The sequence below is a fragment of the Carica papaya genome, chromosome 6 (assembly GCF_054855325.1).
Source record: "Carica papaya isolate Zhongbai chromosome 6, ASM5485532v1, whole genome shotgun sequence".
NCBI lineage: Eukaryota > Viridiplantae > Streptophyta > Magnoliopsida > Brassicales > Caricaceae > Carica > Carica papaya.
This window is the reverse complement of record NC_142314.1, coordinates 37,306,166-37,326,196: the sequence shown is the minus strand read 5'-3', so window position 1 is coordinate 37,326,196 and position 20,031 is coordinate 37,306,166. Positions and strand designations below refer to the sequence as shown.

General features: G+C 37.1%; 3 protein-coding genes across 8 annotated transcripts; all 3 read left to right on the top strand.

Annotated features, from left to right (window-relative positions):
* Positions 1-4,891: 4,891 nt before the first annotated feature.
* On the top strand, positions 4,892-6,035 carry LOC110809117 (hevamine-A-like). The gene has a single exon (XM_022034847.2). The coding sequence runs from the start codon at positions 4,953-4,955 to the stop codon at positions 5,853-5,855; it is 903 nt and encodes a 300-aa protein (XP_021890539.1). The 5' UTR covers positions 4,892-4,952; the 3' UTR covers positions 5,856-6,035.
* A 259-nt stretch (positions 6,036-6,294) lies between these two features.
* Positions 6,295-12,312, top strand: LOC110809093 (transferases, transferring hexosyl groups). 4 transcript variants are annotated; one of them, XR_002538750.2, is made up of 9 exons: positions 6,295-6,708; positions 6,818-6,923; positions 7,736-7,828; positions 7,917-8,112; positions 9,191-9,369; positions 10,050-10,297; positions 10,582-10,754; positions 11,381-11,666; positions 11,966-12,312. XR_002538750.2 is itself a non-coding variant. In XM_022034828.2 (8 exons), the coding sequence occupies exons 1-8, from the start codon at positions 6,357-6,359 to the stop codon at positions 11,546-11,548; spliced, it is 1,503 nt and encodes a 500-aa protein (XP_021890520.1). In that variant the 5' UTR covers positions 6,295-6,356; the 3' UTR covers positions 11,549-12,312. The 4 variants fall into 4 exon arrangements, 2 of the variants coding, with proteins under 2 accessions (XP_021890520.1, XP_021890503.1); XR_002538749.2 differs by having other exon boundaries at positions 11,381-11,703; XM_022034828.2 differs by having other exon boundaries at positions 9,203-9,369; positions 11,381-12,312.
* Positions 12,313-12,758: 446 nt separating this feature from the next.
* LOC110809126 (RNA-binding KH domain-containing protein) lies at positions 12,759-19,375 on the top strand. 3 transcript variants are annotated; one of them, XM_088222727.1, is made up of 9 exons: positions 12,759-12,906; positions 14,306-14,614; positions 14,944-15,069; positions 15,204-15,243; positions 15,345-15,427; positions 16,665-16,742; positions 16,918-16,971; positions 17,136-17,270; positions 17,437-19,375. In XM_088222727.1, the coding sequence occupies exons 2-9, from the start codon at positions 14,336-14,338 to the stop codon at positions 19,201-19,203; spliced, it is 2,562 nt and encodes an 853-aa protein (XP_088078853.1). In that variant the 5' UTR covers positions 12,759-12,906; positions 14,306-14,335; the 3' UTR covers positions 19,204-19,375. The 3 variants fall into 3 exon arrangements, with proteins under 3 accessions (XP_088078853.1, XP_088078854.1, XP_088078856.1); XM_088222728.1 differs by lacking the exon at positions 12,759-12,906 and having other exon boundaries at positions 12,992-14,614; XM_088222730.1 differs by lacking the exon at positions 12,759-12,906 and having other exon boundaries at positions 14,475-14,614; positions 14,894-15,069.
* Positions 19,376-20,031: the final 656 nt, after the last annotated feature.

The following is a 20,031-nucleotide window of genomic DNA, read 5'->3' as shown; positions in this document are numbered from 1 at the left end:
CGAGAGGGGCGCGGCGGCGCCGCTGGGTTTCAGCCGCGTATTCCAGCCGTTTGGCCGGGATTTCGGCCTCAATTTGGCCATAGGAGGAATCAGCGGAGAAAAACGAGTCGGGAGTATGAAATTTACCTCGATCGGCGGTCGGAAATTTCCCCGGTGCGGCGGCGGGTGGCGGCGGTCGGCCTCTGGTTCGTCTTCTCCGGCGAGCGGCGGGCGGCTAGGGTTTGTGGTCTGGTGTGGGGGTTCTATTTATAACCCCTTGCCTTTTGATCACAGCCGTTCATTTCGTTTTAATCTGGGCCGTTCGTTTTTGATTGAATCTGGGCCGTCCGTGCGATTGAATCTGGGCCGTCCGATCGCGCGATTGATCTGGGCCGTCGGATCGCACCCACGCGGATCGCCAACGTGGCTCCTTTCGGAGTGACGCTGTCTTGCCACGTGGCAGGCCCCGGTTGGGCGGGACTGCTGACCGGGCCTGCTGACGTGGCTGCTGATGTGGCCCTTTTTTTTTTTTTTTTCCTCCTTTCCGGGTGCTACATATATTCCCGATGTAAAACTAAAATATCATAATATCGATTACTTAAATCATTAACGTTATCATTAATGTCACACATTAAACAATCACAACTATCTAATAATATTTTGAACCTAAATCTCTATTCTCAATAACTTAAACGTAAATTATTGGTATTGTTTGACTTAAATTCTTATATGAAATTTAACAATCACGAATATTTTAAATGTAAGGTTGTAATATCATAATATAAACTATTTAAAATTTTAATATATTCATCAATATCACACATAAAATAATCACAAATCACAATTTAATTACAGAATTAACGCATGCGCCGAGTCCAAACACCACTAATCAAACAATACTTAGACTTAAACCTTTGGCTATCAAAAATTCGAGCTCAAATTAATAGTAATATTTGATAAAGACTTTTACATAAAATTTAAAAATTACATATTTTTTAAAAGAAAAAAAATTCATTTAATTTATCTATAAAGCAACATGAAAATTTGTTATTAGTAGTCGTAATTGTTTGAAATAAAATCTAAATGATTGATAAATTTCTTTAGTTTTTAGATATAAATTATTTCAAAAGAGCATGTAAAAAGATAAATTAAAGAACATCCAATTATAATTAGTTATATGAATATTTAAATTAAATAATTTCTGAGTATATCGAGATAAAAATAATTAAAAATAATAATAATAAAAAATAAAATAAAATAAAATAAAATAATTGTAAGGTTAAAAACAAAAGGCATACCAAGTACAATCATCAAAACAAGAACAACAACAAGAATATATTATAAAAATTACAATAAATTACATTAAATTTTATAATTCTACATATTTTTTTTTATTTTTTATATAATATTTATATTTTATCTGAATTTTCAAATAAAAACAAATATTGGGTTATGACTAAATATAATAAAATTATAATTTTTTTTTAAAATCAGAATTACATATAAAAAAATCAAATTAAAATGTAATATATGATAAAAAACTATAAAAAAATAATAATTAACTATGATAAAGTCAGAATAGTAAAAGATTAAACTTATTTTACAGTTTCTTTAATGTTGAATGGATCTATTGACATCTACAAAGAAGTTAAATATATAACATTAAAGTTTCATATATTATATTTGTGATATTTATTTATTTATTTATTTTTTTAATAATTTAATCTATAATAGACAAAATTTAAATCATGGGTTTGAGTAAGCCATAATATAATATAATAATAAAGGAATCTCTAAATCTATAATTATTAAAAGAAATATATATTTAGTATCAAATTTTAATGTGATATATTGTCAACATTGTAATATGATAACATAAATTTTAGCATTTTACTTGAAACTTTACAAGTCAAAATTTTATTGAGAACATATAATTTTTTGTGAGTATGTTATGAATTAGTGGTAGTCGATTTATAATATTTAATTCATTGAGACCAAAAATTTATATCATTACTCTGTTTGTAAGACTGTTTGACTATATTCTCAATGAGTCATGATATATTCGGATTAAATGTATATTTTATGATAATTAAATTATTTAGTTGTAATAAATATAATGAAATAATATTTTTTAAAAAAGATCATATTTAGAATTCATCTCGAATTTGTATCGATCTTTTAAGTTTTTTAAAGTAAATATGTAGCGCCCGGAGAAAAGGGGTCGAAAAAAAAAAAAAAAAGCCACGTCGGCAGCCACGTCAGCAGGCCCGGTCAGCAATCCCGGCCAACCGGGGCCTGCCATGTGGCAAGACCACGTCACTCCGGAACGGGCCACGTTGGCGATCCGCGTGAGCGCGATCGGACGGCCCAGATCAATCGCGCGATCGGACGGCCCAGATGCAATCGCACGGACGGCCCAGATTCAATCAAAAATGGACGGCAAAGATTAAAACAAAATGGACGGCTGAGATCAAATGGCAAGGGGTTATAAATAGAACCCCCACACCAGACCACAAACCCTAGCCGCCTGCCGCTCGCCGGAGAAGACGAACCAGAAGCCGGCCGCCGCCACCCGCCGCCACACCGGAGGAACTTCCGACCGCCGATCGAGGTAAATTTCGTACCCCCGACTCGTTTTTCCATGCTGATTCCTCCTGTGGCCAAATCGGAGCCAAAATCCCGGCCAAACGGCCGGAATACACGGCCGAAGCCCAGCGGCGCCGTCGCGCCCCTTCTCGATTTTTGCCTCCGATGAGGCCCTTCCCGGCCTCCGTTTGATGCAATTTTTATATCACCGTGATCACCATTCTTTTCTCTACAGGTTGACCGGAGCCGATTCACCAAAACACGAACATCACCGGAGAGCCGCCGCACCCGAGAGCGCCGCCGCCGGTAAGCTCCGTTTTTCTGTAATTTTTTGGCTCCCCGAGGGCCCTAGGGTTGTTTTCTCACAGGGACCGATGCGAGTGTGGCCGAATTCGGCCGGAAACAGCCAACCCGAGGCGACTCGCTGGCGGCGCCGTCGCCGGAGCACGGCAGAGCCGCCGTGCCGGAGTTGCGATTTGGGCCGAAAGGGGCCCTGGGCCTAATTTGGGATTTTTTTTGGAACACGTGCAGGTATCAGTAGTGCGTTTCAGTTCCCCGAGGAAAATTCAGGAAAAATTAGGGACAGCCTGCAAGCGCACTGTGAAGCCGTGTTCGGACTCCGAAACGAGTAAAGACCCCTCACCCTATTTCCTATCACGGTATTAAAGTTCAAAATGATAAAACAGTATTTCTTGAATTAACGAATGTGTGAAATTGCTTAAGGTGGCTAATGGAGCCCGAGTCTAGTGTGATTGGTGATTTACTGTTATTTGGCCTGTTTACAGCTTTAAATGCAAAATGAGGTTTGATGTGTTCATTTTACAGATTTGTGTGCATATACTACGTTTTAATTAATTATGGGTTGAATGACTGAAAAACTGATACTGTATGTTGTCTGTTTGACATGAATTACGATTTGCTTGTTTAAATGTGAATTGACGATGCTGATTGAGGGAAAGAAGAATGAAAGATTGTATAAATTGATAATTGTGTAATGGGGTCAGCCTGACTAGATATCCTGGGAGATGGTGGACGGACCGGGTCCGTAGGGAACCCTACCGGGATTGTGGTCTCACATGCCGGACGGGGTATGGAGATCTTATGGTTTTGGCGCCCATACCGGACGGGGTATGGGGACGGCCCGTTTCACCCTCATACCGGACGGGGTATTGAGGTTTATGGTTTTGGCACCCATACCGGACGGAGTATGGAGACGGCCCGTTTCACCCTCATACCGGACGGAGTATTGAGGTTTATGGTTTTGGCGCTCATACCGGACGGGGTATGGGGACGGCCCTGGAAACTGATTATGAATGTTAAAGGTTAACGGGTAGCGGGACCCCTATGGACCCCCACGGATACTAGTAGGCTGGTAAATGAGAAAAAGATATGTTGTATAATGATTGAATTACAAGAGGCGTGATAAGTGTTATGTTTTACAGCTTATATTATTCCATGATTATGATAATGTTATTGTTTTTCTTATATTGTTTCATAAATTCCACCGAGATAAGTGGATGGTAAAGGGTTTTATTACTGATAAATGAGTTTATTGTGAATTATGCTCCATTGGTCTTTTTGTGTTTTCTACCCACCTTTACCTCCGTGACAGTGAGATATCGTGATGTTCTTACTGGGTTAGTGTAGCTCACTCTTTATTTAACCATTTCAGATCAGGAAGACATGGTTCCCGAGCCCGTTCCGCAGGAGGACGACGAAAGGAATGCCTAGAGACTCTGTAGTCATACTCATAGATTTATTTTCGAGTTTCTCTTTTAGTTAGTTTAATCTTTTATATTTTAAGCACGTTTTTGATTTTTCGTGTAAAGGATGTTAAATGAAATTTTGATATCGCTTCCGCATTTGATATATTTAAATACTCATTTCATTTTAACATTTCCGGGGCCGTTACAAAATATTTATATATTTATTAGTAGACAACTTCGAACAAAGCGTAACTCCGAATCAAATTAATAAAATCTTATAAATGAATCTCCGTATCAACCATTTAAGTGAATAATTTTAATTTTTGAATTAATTTATATTATTAAAAATACTTTATTGTATTTAAATTATATATCTTCCTCTAAGAAGGGGTTTATATATACGTGTGTGTGTGTGTGTGTGTGTGTATATATAGATAGTAAAGAAGTGACAAATTAAAGATCAATATACAATTAACTTACACTCTGCGTCAAGGCAATGCCAAGATCAAAAGACAAGACAAATTATCCGCCAAGGAAATTCATTCATCGAAGGAGAAAAAAAAAAGCTTCAATTTTGTATGAACCCAGAAGAGCTTCTTCTATAAAAACCCTTTCCATTCAAAGATTTTTCTCACAGAAAAACAAAATCAGCAGAATATACAGATTTAATCGTTACCCACAATGGCATTGCAGACAATCATCTCGGCCTCCATTTTCGCAGCTCTAGCGACGCTGCTAATCCTCGCAAAAGGTTCCCACGCCGGCGGAATCGCCATCTACTGGGGCCAAAACGGCAACGAAGGAACTTTGGCAGAGACTTGTGCCACCGGAAATTACCAGTACGTCAACCTAGCTTTTCTCGCCACCTTTGGTAATGGTCAGAAACCCATGATCAACCTCGCCGGCCACTGTGATCCTTACTCCAATGGCTGCACCAAGCTCAGCTCTGAAATCGAGTCGTGCCAGAAACAAGGCGTTAAGGTCTTGCTTTCCCTCGGAGGTGCTGCCGGCAGCTACTCCCTCTCCTCGCCGGAAGACGCGAGGGACGTTGCAAACTATATCTGGAACAATTTCTTGGGTGGAAAATCATCTTCCCGGCCGCTCGGTGCGGCGGTTCTCGACGGGATCGACTTCGATATCGAAGGCGGAACTGGAGAGTACTTCGACGATTTAGCCAAATATCTTTCGAGATTCAGCAAGAGGGGGAAGAAAGTTTATCTGGGTGCAGCTCCTCAGTGTCCGTTCCCCGATGCTTGGATCGGAAAAGCTCTGAAAACCGGCGTGTTTGATTATGTCTGGGTGCAGTTTTATAATAATCCTCCGTGTCAGTACACGTCTGGCGGTGATGAGAATTTGAAGAAGTCATGGGAACAATGGGTGGCTGATATTCCGGCTGATAAGATTCTGTTGGGACTTCCGGCGTCTCCTGAAGCCGCCGGCAGTGGGTTCATCCCCGTCGATGATCTTGTTTCGGAAGTTCTTCCGGCGATCAAGAATTCTGGGAAATACGGTGGGGTTATGTTGTGGTCCAAGTATTATGATGATCAAAGTGGGTATAGTTCTAAGATCAAGAGCCATGTTTAGATGATCATATACATTTTTGTATATGTATATGGTCGGATTATATATATATATATGTGTGTGTGTGCGCCTGTGTTTTATCTTGTTTTGACGATTTGATGTTGCATGAGCATGGAATGTATTTTTCATGCATATCTGCAATATGTTGTATTTACACATTGATTTCTACTGTTTAATGACGGTCACCTTTTGCCGTTAATTTCTCTTTTCATTTCTTATGTTAATGTGTGTGTGTGTATATATATATATTATTAATTAAATAATATATATATATATATATACGTCTCTTATTATTATTGAATATATTGTGAAAAAATATAATTTAAAAATATAAAATTATTTTTAGATTTTCTAAGCTTTAATTATTTTTTAATAAAAAGAAAATTAATTAATTAATTTATTTGGAAAAAGAAACGTTTTTTTTTTCTTCTTCTTCTTCTTCGTCTTCTTCAGTTCAAAGTCAAAAGAGTACGCACCATCAAATCTCAAGCTCCCTCCAAAAGAATGGCCGGAAACATGAAACCGACGGCCAAAGAAACCCACGAAACCCTAATTATCAAATCAGCAATATTTTCCAGACTCCTCCTGCTAACCCTAATCGTCCTATGGCGCAGCCTTGTCTCCCCTTATGACACCTCCGCTTCCATCAATCCCACTTGCCTAGCCACCGCCCGCAACCGCTCCTCTTCCCCTCCTCATCCTCCTCTCTTTCCATCGCTCGGTTCTGCCATCGAAAACGGCGTCGTCTGGGACAGCGTCTACTTCGTCCGCATCGCGCAGTGCGGCTACGAGTACGAGCAAACCTACGCGTTCCTGCCGCTGCTTCCCATTTGCATTTCCATCTTATCGCGCACGGGTTTGACTCCATCTTATAAGCTAGAATCATCAGTATCTGATTTCGATTAGGTGTTTTTCTTTTTATGGGTTGTTTGTTGATTTTGTGTTCTTCTTGGGTTCTGCTCCAGTTTTTGCACCGTTGATTCCCGTGATTGGGTACAGGGCAGTGCTGGCTTTGGCAGGTTACTTTGTTAACAATGTTGCATTTGTGTTGGCAGCTGTTTACTTTTACAGGTAACAAGAATTGATTCACTGTTAATAACTTTGCATTTGGTGAGGTTTGTGATATTGGGTTAGAGCCAAATGCAGTAATCTGCTAAAAAGTAAAGTTTTTTTCTTTTGGATATCTAAACTTCATAGTTCTGGCAGTTCTTTCTTGTTTTGGTTTGGAGGGTAATGGCATACAATATTAACTTTCTCCCTTTAAATAGTTTCTTCTATTGGAGTGTGAATGGAATATATATTAACTTCATGTAAAGTAGCTGGCACAAATTTGGAACTTAGATATTTAGCCATTCCCCTAAGTTTATATTTGCTGTTAGGTACTTCAGGTCAGCTAATACATGGGTTGGTTGGTGGAGTCACTTGTGATCTGCAAAAACTTGGGATGAAAAGTTTTGATCAGACTATTCTGATTAGGAGGAGATCAAAATGAGACAACTGCTTTTTTTTCTCTCTCTTTTTGGGGGTGGGGGTGGTAGCTCATACTAAATGGAGTGAGCAAGATACATGTTGGAATAATATGACCTTTTATGATCATTGGTGACCAATTTTGTCATAAATGAAATATTGCCATTGTTTGTTGTTGTCATTACGTCGCTTGGATTGTAGCCATAATTTAACTGTGTTTTTGAAGTTATGATGCAATTTCTTTTAGATATATGATTATCAATGATGATCATGTTGGAACTTGGAATTATTCATCAAATTGTTTGACCAGACTCTTGAGTATGGAAGATTGATAAATTTCGCTTTAATCTATCCTTTGAATGTAATATATCACATTTCTTTTGATTTAGGACTTCTGATTGTTGTCATTCTAACAGGCTTTCAGTTAATATCTTGGAGGACCCAGAGACAGCGTTTCGAGCTTCTGTACTGTTCTGCTTCAACCCAGCTTCCATATTTTATTCCTCAATGTAATCTTCTCATACATATTGAGTTGATGTCCAGTAAAGACTAAATGAAGGTGACCAGAGAATATTTATCTTTTACTTGCAATTGCAGATATTCAGAGAGTTTGTATGCTCTATTTTCAATTGGAGGAATGTACCACTTAATATCTGGTGCAAACAATACTGCTGTCCTTTGGTTTGCTCTCTCTGGTTTGGCAAGGTCTAATGGAGTGCTTAATGCTGGCTATTTCTGTTTTCAGACAATGCATTGGGCATATGAAGCTTTATTTCTGAAAAAGCGTGTTTCTGTAAGTTATTATTATTCTTTATTGACATGGTCTGTTATGGTGGAAATATTATTTCTGTTTGTAAGGAACCATCATTGCTTTAATTGGACAGCAGTGAGTTATTGCTTGGAAGTTACATACGTTGGACAGTAAAGCTGCATGATTTAGAGAAACGGTTTATACAGTGGAAATTTTTGCTATTTGCTTGATCTAATCTGTTTACCATGGTGTGTTATAGACTTGCCTTCACATTAGAGGACTTTTAAGTTAAGTGGCAAGAAATAGGACGTTATGATTTTAATAGTTGCTGGGAAAATCTCATAATATGTAAGTTATAACATTTTTTTGAGTGAAACATAGAAATAAACATGGAATTTCTGTTAGGAGCTCCTAATGTTACTATGTTTGTGCTGCTTAAATATTAAACTCAACTAACTATCCATTGGTTGAATGGTTGGTACTTCTATCCCGCAAATCGAGCTCATGTGTCTTTCTAGGAGGTTGTGATATTAATGACTTTATTATTATTGTTGTATAGGTGTCATTCAACTATTGAAATATATGGATTTCTACTCCAAAGAATATTCAGTTTCAAAAATGCATGAGCAACATATACTTTATACTTGCATTGGATTTTTGTTGTATATAACATTCTTTTGTCTTTCTAAGTTTTAACCTTTTTTTTTCATTGTATGCATTCATTTTTAATCTACATGGAATGATTAACTGGAATAGCATCAGATGATTTCCTGTGAACTATTTTTGTGATCCATATTATTTTTCTCCTAAAACTCTTCTACTTATGATGCTGTCTATATCATTAGGTATGAACTACACTATTTTAGATTTTTCCTTGTGTTTAACTTTGCTATCAGTCAAAATGAAAAGTAACTTTATAGGTTCATGACTATCTGTTCATCTCTAATATTATTCTGTGAGGTTTAGTTGGCGTGGCACCTGATCAGTTAAGTTTCATTGGTTGGCAACTTTTACTTTTTAATTTTCCTAACAATCAAAATAAAGCCTCGTTTAGGTACCTAGTCGCTATTATGTCTTGGCATAGCTAAAAATATTAGCTCTGTGACTGTTGGCATGGCAGTTGGCAATGCAGGTTCTTATAACTGGAGCTTTTCGCTGCTTATGCATTTGTATTCCTTTTGTTGCTTTTCAAGCATATGGATACTACAACATTTGTCTTGGACGGTGTTTAGATGAACTGAGGCCCTGGTGCAGAGCAAGAATACCTCTGCTGTACAATTTTATTCAAAGCCATTATTGGTATGTTCTCTCCATTAACTTGTGATTCTTCAATGCTGAGAGACTGTCGCTGATTTTGTCAAAATTTCCATATAATAAAATCATGGTAGGTAAACAATTATTCAAGAGCAAAATTTGGGAATAAGTACTTGTTTGGTGCCTTTTTAATAATATAAAGCATTACTTGCCATCCTGATTGCCAGTGGGAATTTATCTATTTATTTAGTTAATTAATATGTGAATTTAGTGGGATCCAAACTTGGGCAAGCATTTAATTTAGTTTCTGATCTGCCATTGATTTTTCATTTCTAGCTTTCGGTAAAAGTGAACTATGTGGGACTTGAGACGTGGGGAGTGAAGGGAGGAGGAGCATTGACATGCTTATGCGATTCCCTTAGGCTCCAATTAGTTTTACTGACCTACCTGTTAGAGATAAGGCTACTTACAGCTATGTCTCCCCATGCCTGCTTTTGAGGGTGAAAATTGTCTTTTGCTTTTTAAGCTTGTTAGACCACAAGCGAGGAAGCAGCTTATCAGGATTTAGGAGCGCAGATTGCATAAGTATTTAAAGCATGATCTTCATGCACTTATAGTTTCCATTTTGCCTTATCTTATCTAGAAGAGGTAGAATATATAAACACTTGGAAGTGGTTATCCGATGTTGAAACCTTCGTTTCATTGATGGTTTCTTTTGATCCCAGGGGAGTTGGTTTCTTGAGATACTTCCAATTAAAACAGCTACCAAACTTTCTGCTTGCATCACCAATACTGTCTTTGTCGGTTTGGTCAATTGTACATTACGTGAAGTCACGGACAGAACTTTCACTTTCACTGGGTTTTCAACTTAGCAGTGAGGAAAAGAATTCTGCAGCTTGGCTTTATTCCCTGGAGACTGTCCCAAAATCAAAAGATGGCCACATTCTGGAGAAACCATCTTCTGTTGTACTAGGTATTTACCTTGAAAAATAAATTAGGTTCTAGTTACTTATTTTTATCAATGCTTTGGCACAGACTCGAACCAGCTTACATGCATATGCATTAAGCTATGCCTTGCTGAACTACATGCTTTTTGGTGCTTTCTATTGTCATATATAAACTACCTTTCTTGTTGGGCATTATAGATTTACCTTTCCTAGTAGCAGCTTACACACTAAATTTAGAAGGATTTCATCTTTTTACCATTTGTTGGCAGCGTATTGGTGGTGATTTAGTCATTTATTATTTTTGAAATAGAAAAGCACGATCTGAGGCAGAGGAAACAAACAAGTAAGGCAGGGGATCCTGCTGAACTGCATGTAGAATATGAATCACCAGCCAAGTCAGGATATTTATCACCTTCCATTCTTCCATTCGTTATACACTTGGGTATCATGGTAGCTACAGCTTTCTTCGTCATGCACGTGCAGGTTAGACTTTCTTGTTGGTTTTGTAATTTCCTTTAAGGAATACGAAGTCAGCAAACTCCGTGCTTTAAGATTGTTTTTATATTTATTTACTTTATACTAACATTTTTGTTTTTCCTTGCATGTAGTTAACATCTGTGAATTGGAACCATGTACTTTGACAACATTTTAGGACTAATTTTTATTTCTAACATTCAAAGCAGAATCTGATTACTTTACCGATTAAAACATGCTAACATCTGAAACTGATGTTGCCTTCTAAATAAACTTGTAGTTCAAAAAGTTCTTAAAGGAACTTAGCTTATGCCTTTTTCTGTTTGTCTATAATTGGTAAAACACTAAAATTTGAATCATCTATTCTCAAACTACTTCCCCTGATAAATTTCCAAGTTATCACAATTTCATTATTAATAAGGGTGATTTTTTCCTTTTTCTTTTCTGAATTTTGTCTTCGGATATGAGCATGTTTTCAGCTTGGCTTATCATTAAAATTTCCGGAGATATTTTAGTGACTTTTAAGAATGGCATGTTAATTAATTACTGCTTCATTTCTTTCCACCAAATGGCTGATTAATTGTGTATCATGACATATCCTGATTTCTGAACCTCTGATACTTGATAATTGACAGGTTGCAACACGGTTTCTGTCATCCAGCCCTCCTCTTTATTGGTTTGCTTCATATTTGATGGTATCTCCCGGTATGGGTAAGCGACGGGGATATATGATCTGGACATACTGTGCAGCCTACATTCTCCTTGGCAGTCTGCTCTTTTCGAACTTCTACCCTTTCACGTGACAATACCTGGCTGATTGTGTCGTTTTTGTGACATGCAACGATCCTTCTCTTGCATCTTGGTCTTGCAACATTTTCTGGCACCAGATCGCCGCCTCTACCCAAACCAAAAATACTTTAAGTTTCGTTTGGTTCAATTCTCATCTAGTTCCTATTCAGTTACGAGTTCCAATTGCCATTAGTCTTAATATGCATGATTAAAAAATAATTTGTCGTGTTTGAGTTACTACCATCTTATCTTGAATGTCTTGATAATAAGAATTAAATCCTTAACTTTCGAGTTTAGGGTTCAATTCTTATCGTTAAAAATTTTAGATACGTTGGTGATAATTCTAACATAATAAATTATATTATAATTATGCACCTGAACAATCGAACGAGAATTGAATCAAATGCAATAGCGAATTTGTGTTTTCGCAGATACTAAAAGCATATGCATTTGGTGGGAGCTCTACGATTGGTTCAAGCAAAACGGCTTCGTAGATGCATTGCGTAGCGACCAGAGCAACCAGATTCGCTTTAGCCTGTCTTTTATCATGTTCGATGTAGAATTTGTCGATGGATGAGTTCATGCATTCACCATTTCTTCTTTGTCAACTTTGATGATATTCTTTGTTCTTCACTTCCAAACATTTGTATTAGGAAGGTCAAGATTTTAGTTTAAATTTACATATAGATGCATTTATTTAACATGTTTAATATAAATCTGTAAATTATGAATCTTCTGTTAAAAAGCATGAATAGAAGTAAAGATTTTATTTATTCGATTAATTTGTCAATATTTTATTAAAAGAATGTATCATGTATATTATATAATTTATAATTTCTTTATTGAAATTTAATTTAAAAAAAATATATTTTACTTATTCGAGCTCGATTAGTTTAATTTTTGATAAAAATTAATTTTTTTTATAGTAAAAATTTATATATTCAAAAAGAATATATGTATCGTTAGTCATAATATAATATTCTAACGAGAATACATAAAATACATGGTTTGATTTAGAAGTGTAGGTTTCTTGGGTTGGAATTGAAAAATTAGAATAAATTAACTAAATAATATTTGGTTCGGTCTTCGGTTCGGGGATATTGAATTCATTTCGAGTGTTAGCGGGTCGGATATTTGCCTATTTGTGTTAACGGGTCGGATAATTTGGCCCATTTGAGTGTAAACGGGTCGGATAATTTGGCCCATTATATCTACTTTCCTTCTTTATCAATTTCATGCTTACAAAAAGAACAGTTGATGCTTGCTTGGTTATTATGCTGCCTCTGCACGCAGCAGCAGTGTTTCGTGCTCCGCCAAAAACGCACCGTTTTAAAGTCGTCTCCTTGTCCTATGCACTCCTGTGAAACCCTAGGTATCTTCTCTGTGCCTCTATAGTGGTAGTGGGGTAGTCATCTGTGTAATTTTCCACTGATAACACTTGGTCGTGTTTTTTAAAGCCCTGATTTTTGGCGAGAGAATCCGACGAAATGGAGGGGAGAACTGTAAATTTTCATTTTGTTGATTATTATTATTTTTGCTAGGAGAAAGACTATCTCTACTAGGCCGTACTTAGATAACGCTTTGTTTGGTCAATCCGATTGTTTTTGCTTCTTTGTTATTGATTGAACGTGTGACGACAGTAATAACCTTGAAAACGAGAAGTATCAATTGTATAATTGAATGAGTTTTGTGAACGTTTTTTTCGATTTTTTAAATGTATATATATGATAAATGTGTATCTTAACTACAGAATTCGAAAGTGAATACCTGATGATTACCTAACGTGTTTATTGCGTTTTTTTTATTTCATTTTTTCATGCAATTGTTTTTGCTTAATATGTTAGATATGCATCTTCTTTTCTTAGTTTTATGTCTATTTTACTTCAGTAGTGCTTGGATTTTGTGTGGGGTTGGATCATTTGGCAAGAAAGGTTGAATATGTTTTTCGGTCATTTGCCGTGAAGGGTTGATATTGTTATTGTTCAGGGAATATCCTATGCTATAAAATGGCGGGCGGGCCTAGTTTGAGAGTCTATTTTTCTGAAGCTAAAGACTAGAGTAAGCCTCTTATTAATGTATCTCGACCACTAAAAAAGATCAAGTATATACACTACTTGATATGGGAAATAAAATTTGACTTATAGAAGGTAAGAAATTTGCTGCCCGGTTCGTTCTATATGGTTCCAATAATCTTCTTTTACCATATCAAGTAGTGTATATACTTTTATACCTAAATTGCCTACTCCATGGTTTGTGATACACACGGGATTAGCAAATAAGAGTACTGGATTCTTTATGTCAGAATAGGTGGAAATTGTTGGTAAGCTTGCCAATTTTATTCGTCCATATTTGCTATATGTTTGTCTTTGTTTAGAGGTAAGGTTTTATCCAGATGTTGAAAGGAACAAATGTTTATGGCATATTATTATTATTATTATCATTTTTTGTTTTATGGAATGTTGTTTAAACCTTGAGTGTTGTTTAATACTGCCATTCATCGGTTTTAACAGCTTTCCAAAGCAGTTTATGCATATTGTTAACATTTTGATTCTGTCGGGCAGTTTTTGAAATCTCATTGAAACAATGAGTAGTGTTTAATACTACATTTCAACAATTTTAACAACTTTTAAAGGCAGATTATGCTTGAGATAAATAGCTAAAACTTTGAACATTTGCAATTCCTTACATCTTTTTGACATTTTTTAACTTAAAAACCTTTAAGGATTCCTTGAACTATCTCTTATTCTGGAAATATATCGAATCTGGGTTAGGGCAAAGCAGGAAAGTGTTTGCAGGAAAGGATGAGTTCAAAAGTTGACGAACCTCGGAATTCTAAGACGTCATCCACAGTGTCAACTATTGGTCCTAAGATTTCTATGTTCGCTGCAAAGTCTGGATTTGTTATTCCGAAAAACAAATTGTCTGGTTCACTTGTTCCAGTATTGCGAGGAGTGAAAAAGTCTGGAGGCAGTGATGCTGCCAATGACGAAAGCACCAATCAGGTGCAGAGAAAAACAAAATGGGGACCTGATTTGACACACGATGCTGCTGTGAGAAGGGGAAGAGCATTAGCTTACCAGGTAATAGACACTAATTTCATAGTATACCATTATCTTGTTCACATAAAATTTGAATCAAAATCTTGGCTCTTGGGAATGCCAAGGTAGTTCGCCATGATTTTGGTTTGTTTTAAATATTCTTAATGTTTAATGGGTTGGAGGCATTTGTAGCCCCATTTTGTGGGAGGGATATGTATATTGCTCAGCTACTGGGAATTGAAGATTTCCCTTTTCCCCTTGGGTGCTAAAAATGTCAGTGTCTACCATGTGAATGGTTCACATGGAAACTTCCAATTCCAGGTGCTACTAAGTGATATTACTGCCTGTGTGGTGGTACCAATTTTGAGCAGACTCGGGTGGATCAAATTGCAAAACAGCTGAAATCTGGAACTCTGGATGCTGCGGCAGATCAACACTCACTCTCAGATGTGCAGGACGAGAATGATACTTCTTTGTATTCTCAACTAGACAATGAGGTTAATGATAATTTATTGCTACATTTCTTTCATTTTCTTTACACCAGATAAATTTGTAGGAAAAGTTTCTCGATTATGCATCTTAATTAAAATTTGAAGTTTCTAATTGCTTGTAATGCAATTTGTGGATGTAGAAGTTGAATCTTTTGGAGCTTGAAAGACGGGAAATTATTGGTATGATTTGCAGATTTCCTAATATATTCTCTGCCTGCCCTCCCTCCCCCCCCCTCCCAGCACATAATTTTTGTCTAATTATGTTTCTCTTGCATTTCTAGGTGAAATAATAAAGCTAAATCCGGGGTACAAGGCCCCATCTGATTATAAGCCTTTGATGAAAGAGGCCACAGTTGCTATCCCTGTAAGTACTGTTCGGGTACTGGAATTCTGTCATACTTGGTCAATTTTGTATGTTTTGATTATGGCACATAGTGAAAGAATATATTGCTTATCAAGATGATGGCTATGGCATAGGAAATAGATTGTTAATGCCTGGTAGGAAAACTAGGATCCTTTTAATTTCCTACAAAGATCAACAAGCTGTCCATCATCTGTGAGAGTGTGACTGGAATACCAAAGGTTTAATGTCTGCAAACAAGTTTCTCTACATCTATAGTGGGATCTAATCTGGTATGATCTTTAGGTAGCTCTCTCTATTGGTTGTCTACATGTCAACCATGATTTGGGTAATGTATATATTGAGATTTTAATCTTCTCAAAAAAAAATTTTGAGATTTTAATTTGAATAGTGTTTTAATAGTTTGCATTGAAACATAGATTGGGGTTTGAAGCATGATCTAAAGGCATTATGAAATAAGATGAAGATGGAACTGAGTGTTATAACATCGACGATCCGTACTAGAAAAAGGTCACGTAATGGCAGTTGCCATAATGGCATTGTGGAGAGAGTGCCTAGAATTCATCCGCTGTTGAACCTCTGGCCACCTTGCACATATTTAAGGAGGGAAGAATTGAGTTCCATTGCATTAGATATGCATTTTGAATTAGTTCAACACTGGAATTCTTAAGAAAAAGTATAGGGGGTTCTGTGGCTTCTAAATTTTGTGCTCAGAAGGGCCCTTTAGATGGGAACTTAAGGACTTCTTTCATTTCTGTTATCAATATTTAGTTCATATGGAGAGAATGAAAAATAAGAGCTTTTGGGGATTCTTTGCTCTCGTTTTTATAGGACCAGAGATCTATGGTTCTTGTCCCTCAATATTTTGTTATAGGTTCATCTTCTGTCTGATGAGATCTAGAGAACCAGTTAGACATTGTAGCATATGTTTTGTAAATGCTTTTTGTATATGGATGACCATCCTTTATTTGCCTGTGAAGTGATCTTTTTTTTTTCCCTTTACCCCAAAGAAATTTAGAGGAACTGTCAGATTGTTTCTAGACATTAGGAGTTTGTTGAATAGTTTGGACATTTTTAAATGCTGGAGGATAGATTAAAGATTTATGTGCTTGGTAATATAGTCTAGTGCCTGATTATAATTCTCTAATGTTGATTATAGTTCTCCACGTTATTTCTATAGTCGTTTTAATTATAAAAATAAGTTGATAATTACACCTTCCATGGTTTATTGCCTTTACAGATCAAAGAATATTCTGGATACAACTTTCTCGGGCTCATACTTGGGCCTGGAGGTGACACTCAGAAGCGATTGGAAAAAGTAAGCAGTCTTGTTCATCCGGTGAATGCGATCTCTTATAGAGGATGCTTATAGGCAATATTAAATTATTAATTATGATTCTCTGATTCTTTCACTCACTCCTTCAGCACTTTTGGTTTAGAAAGGGTTATGTGATATTTCGTCTGAATAATTTATTTTTCATTCTCTGAACCAGGAAACTGGAGCCAAAATAAAAGTTTGTGGTACTAGAGCAAATACAGGGGAGAAGGTGATTCATTGATTTGATACGATACCATGATTAAATTTATGAATAATTGAGGAGTAACTGGTTTTCCTTTGAACTTTCTTTAACCAAGAAAGATCTTGAAATGCTAATTAAAGATTCAATAGGATTTTCTCGGGTGTTAAGCTTTTATTCTTGTTAACTTCCAGGTTGAAATTTCTCCACGTGATGGAAATGAGATCATAGGTGCTTATGAAGAGCTGTATGTAAGTGTATCAGCTGAAACATTTGAGAAAGTTGATGCAGCGGTTACTGTAATTGAATTGCTTGTCACTTCAGTATCAGTGAGTCTCAATTTTACTTGGGTCATTCACTAATATATTTTATGTTATTTATATTTTCTGTTCCTGTTATGTTTTTCAGTGTTTTTTTTTTTGTTTAATTTTAAGTGGAGTTATTACACTGAGTATTGCCAAAGTTAAGAAATAACTATAATCACCTTCTATGCAGGGAAATTTAGGAGCTACTTCTGCATCTCCTTCAGTTTCTGGAGTTCATTCAAGTGTTTCTTCTAGTGCTGCTATTGATCATGCAATGGCTCAACAAATTGGTTCTTCACAAGCTTCCCCTCATGGACCATTTCAATTTCCTGGGGCATGGTTCCCTGCTGGCCCAAATCAAAATCCAGTGTATCAACTCCTGAATTCTTCAGCACCAATTCTCAACAATCCTATGCCTATACAGCCATCATTAATCAATTCTTCAAATATGCCTTCACTTTTTGGGCCTCGACCAGCCCCTGGATTTAATTCAATTCTTCCAAATACTTCATTGCCTCCAAGTTCACAGCCACCCATGCAAGTTTTGCCTCATCCATATATGCCTCAGACATCCCCTTTGAGCCATGGTGGCCCCTCAAGAAATTTTCCCATGCATTCTCCTCTGCCTTCCTCCGGTCAGGCTAGCATGTCAGGTCCACTCCCGTTTTCTGGTAACCAACCCCAACCAATAGGGCCAGTTCCCACTATGAGGCCACCACCATTTGCCCAAACCATGTCTGGTCTCCTTCCAAGACTGTCTGACCAGTCATTAACCCCTACAGGGAGGTCAGGACCTTCTGCACGTCCAGTAGCGTCAGTAGGTCCAAGCAATATGGGGCAATTACCCCCACCAATTGTTCCTTCCTTGGGACCTCGACCTTTAACTCTTCAGCCAGGCAATGGCGCTATGGCACTCCCTTCAACTATATCAGCAGCCAATATGGTGTCTCCTGCAACCTTTCCATCTGGGTTATCGAACCCCCAGTTGTCTGGTGCTCCTTTGAATCATCCTGCAGCTCCGGTTTTTATTCCTGGTCCGTCCTCGATAGGGCCTTCCCATAATCATTCAGCTCCTTTGCACCAAATACCACTCTCAGTTCCCAGGCCTGCTACTAATATGGGCCATTCTTCTCTAAATCCATCTGCCAATTCTGTAACAGGATTGAATCCAGTGCCTTCCAGATCACAACCATCACCTTTGCATGCAAGTTCTAATTCTGTTTATGGAACTATGACAAATTTCACTTCTGTAAATCCATCGCCAGCAGCAGCAGCAGCTCAGCCACTCCCAAATTCTGTGGATTTCACATTTCAAACTCAGCAGACCCAGAATGTAGCCTCTCAAATGGCTCCAAGGCCAAGCATTCAGCCAGCATCTCCAATTGCTCCACCCTCTCGGCCAATGGTGCAGGCTCCAGCACATCAGGCACCATCTATCGGGATGCCCATGCCCAGTGCAACTTCTCAAACCGCCATTCCTGTCTTCCCAAGGCCGCAGCTTAGCAACCAGATGGGTCAGCCGCGACATCAATTATCTTCCACTCCATATGCCAGTAATCCAGCTGTCATGTCAATTCCGCCCAGATTCCCTGCTTATCAAAATGCAGGTCCTCCGCTAGGAAATCCTGTGTCATTACTGGGACCCAGGAATTACGGTTCAGCTCCCCAAATGCTCAACATTCCTGCTCCTTTCCCTCCCAGGCAAGGAAATCAAATGCAGTCCCAGCAAAACTATCTTCCAAATCCCCGTCTGCAAAACCCGGTGAATCAGAATCAACATTTCCCGGGGAAGCAGGTACCCACTCATCCCGGTGGACAGCAAATTTACGACCCGTTCTCGCCCACTTCTACACCGGTTGTCCCTATCCAGCAACAAGGAGGTAATCTGTCAAATGCGAGAAAGCAGGAAAATGATCCAGAGTACGAAGATCTGATGGCTGCAGTTGGAGTGAAGTGATTTTCCCAGGAAAAACCAAATGAGGAACTGAAATTCACAGATTTGCTGAAACTTATGAAAATAATGTGTGGATGAAAAATTTGAAGGTTGGAATCTATAGTTTTTGCCATGGTCTTTAATGGCTGCTCTGATATCAACAGCTCTTCCATATTCAATATTTTTATTTTTGCCATCTGTTCATCACATATTTATAAGTTTATCCTCGTACACATCCCATATTGATTGCTGAGATTTGGTTAACTCCATCCAAACACCAAACTGTAGAATCTGGTTACATGTAGCTCTAGATATATATATATATATATCTAGAGCTTTAATATTGCATGAAATTATTAAATTATAATGGCATGTTACATTCAATAATTATATAATAATTTAATAACTTCACATTATTAAGTTATTACCATACGAAAATTTCTGTACTGCTATGAAATATTAAAAAGTTATCACAAGAACTTCTTAGGGTTCTTCATGGCAGTAAATAAATTTGTATCATATGAAGATTTATTATTAAGTTTGAATTGATAATTCTTTTTTCCTTATAATTGCATATTTTTGTATATAAATATGGTCTGACAAATTTATTTTTTTAATCAAAATTTTCCCAATAATATTATATTTTTAGTTTTAATTATTTAATTTCATATTTCCTTCTGTATGAAAATATATAGTAGTAGAAAAATAAAAATGAGGGATCATAATTTTTAAATTTAATGCACTTTCATATTTATGTCAAGTATATTTTAAATTACTATATGCTTCTATATCACATAAAAAAAATATTCCAAAATTTCAAAAATTAAAATAAAATACACCCATTTTTGAAAT

Excerpts from the sequence above, each read along its gene's own strand:
- LOC110809093 (XM_022034811.2), top strand. The coding sequence starts at position 6,357 with ATGGCCGGAAACATGAAACCGACGGCCAAAGAAACCCACGAAACCCTA. Across the intron at positions 6,924-7,735 it reads GCAGCTGTTTACTTTTACAG|GCTTTCAGTTAATATCTTGG; the intron begins GTAACAAGAATT and ends TCATTCTAACAG. Across the intron at positions 7,829-7,916 it reads TCCATATTTTATTCCTCAAT|ATATTCAGAGAGTTTGTATG; the intron begins GTAATCTTCTCA and ends TTGCAATTGCAG.
- LOC110809126 (XM_088222727.1), top strand. The coding sequence starts at position 14,336 with ATGAGTTCAAAAGTTGACGAACCTCGGAATTCTAAGACGTCATCCACA. Across the intron at positions 15,244-15,344 it reads TGAAAGACGGGAAATTATTG|GTGAAATAATAAAGCTAAAT; the intron begins GTATGATTTGCA and ends TTGCATTTCTAG. Across the intron at positions 17,271-17,436 it reads TGCTTGTCACTTCAGTATCA|GGAAATTTAGGAGCTACTTC; the intron begins GTGAGTCTCAAT and ends CCTTCTATGCAG.
- LOC110809117 (XM_022034847.2), top strand. The coding sequence starts at position 4,953 with ATGGCATTGCAGACAATCATCTCGGCCTCCATTTTCGCAGCTCTAGCG.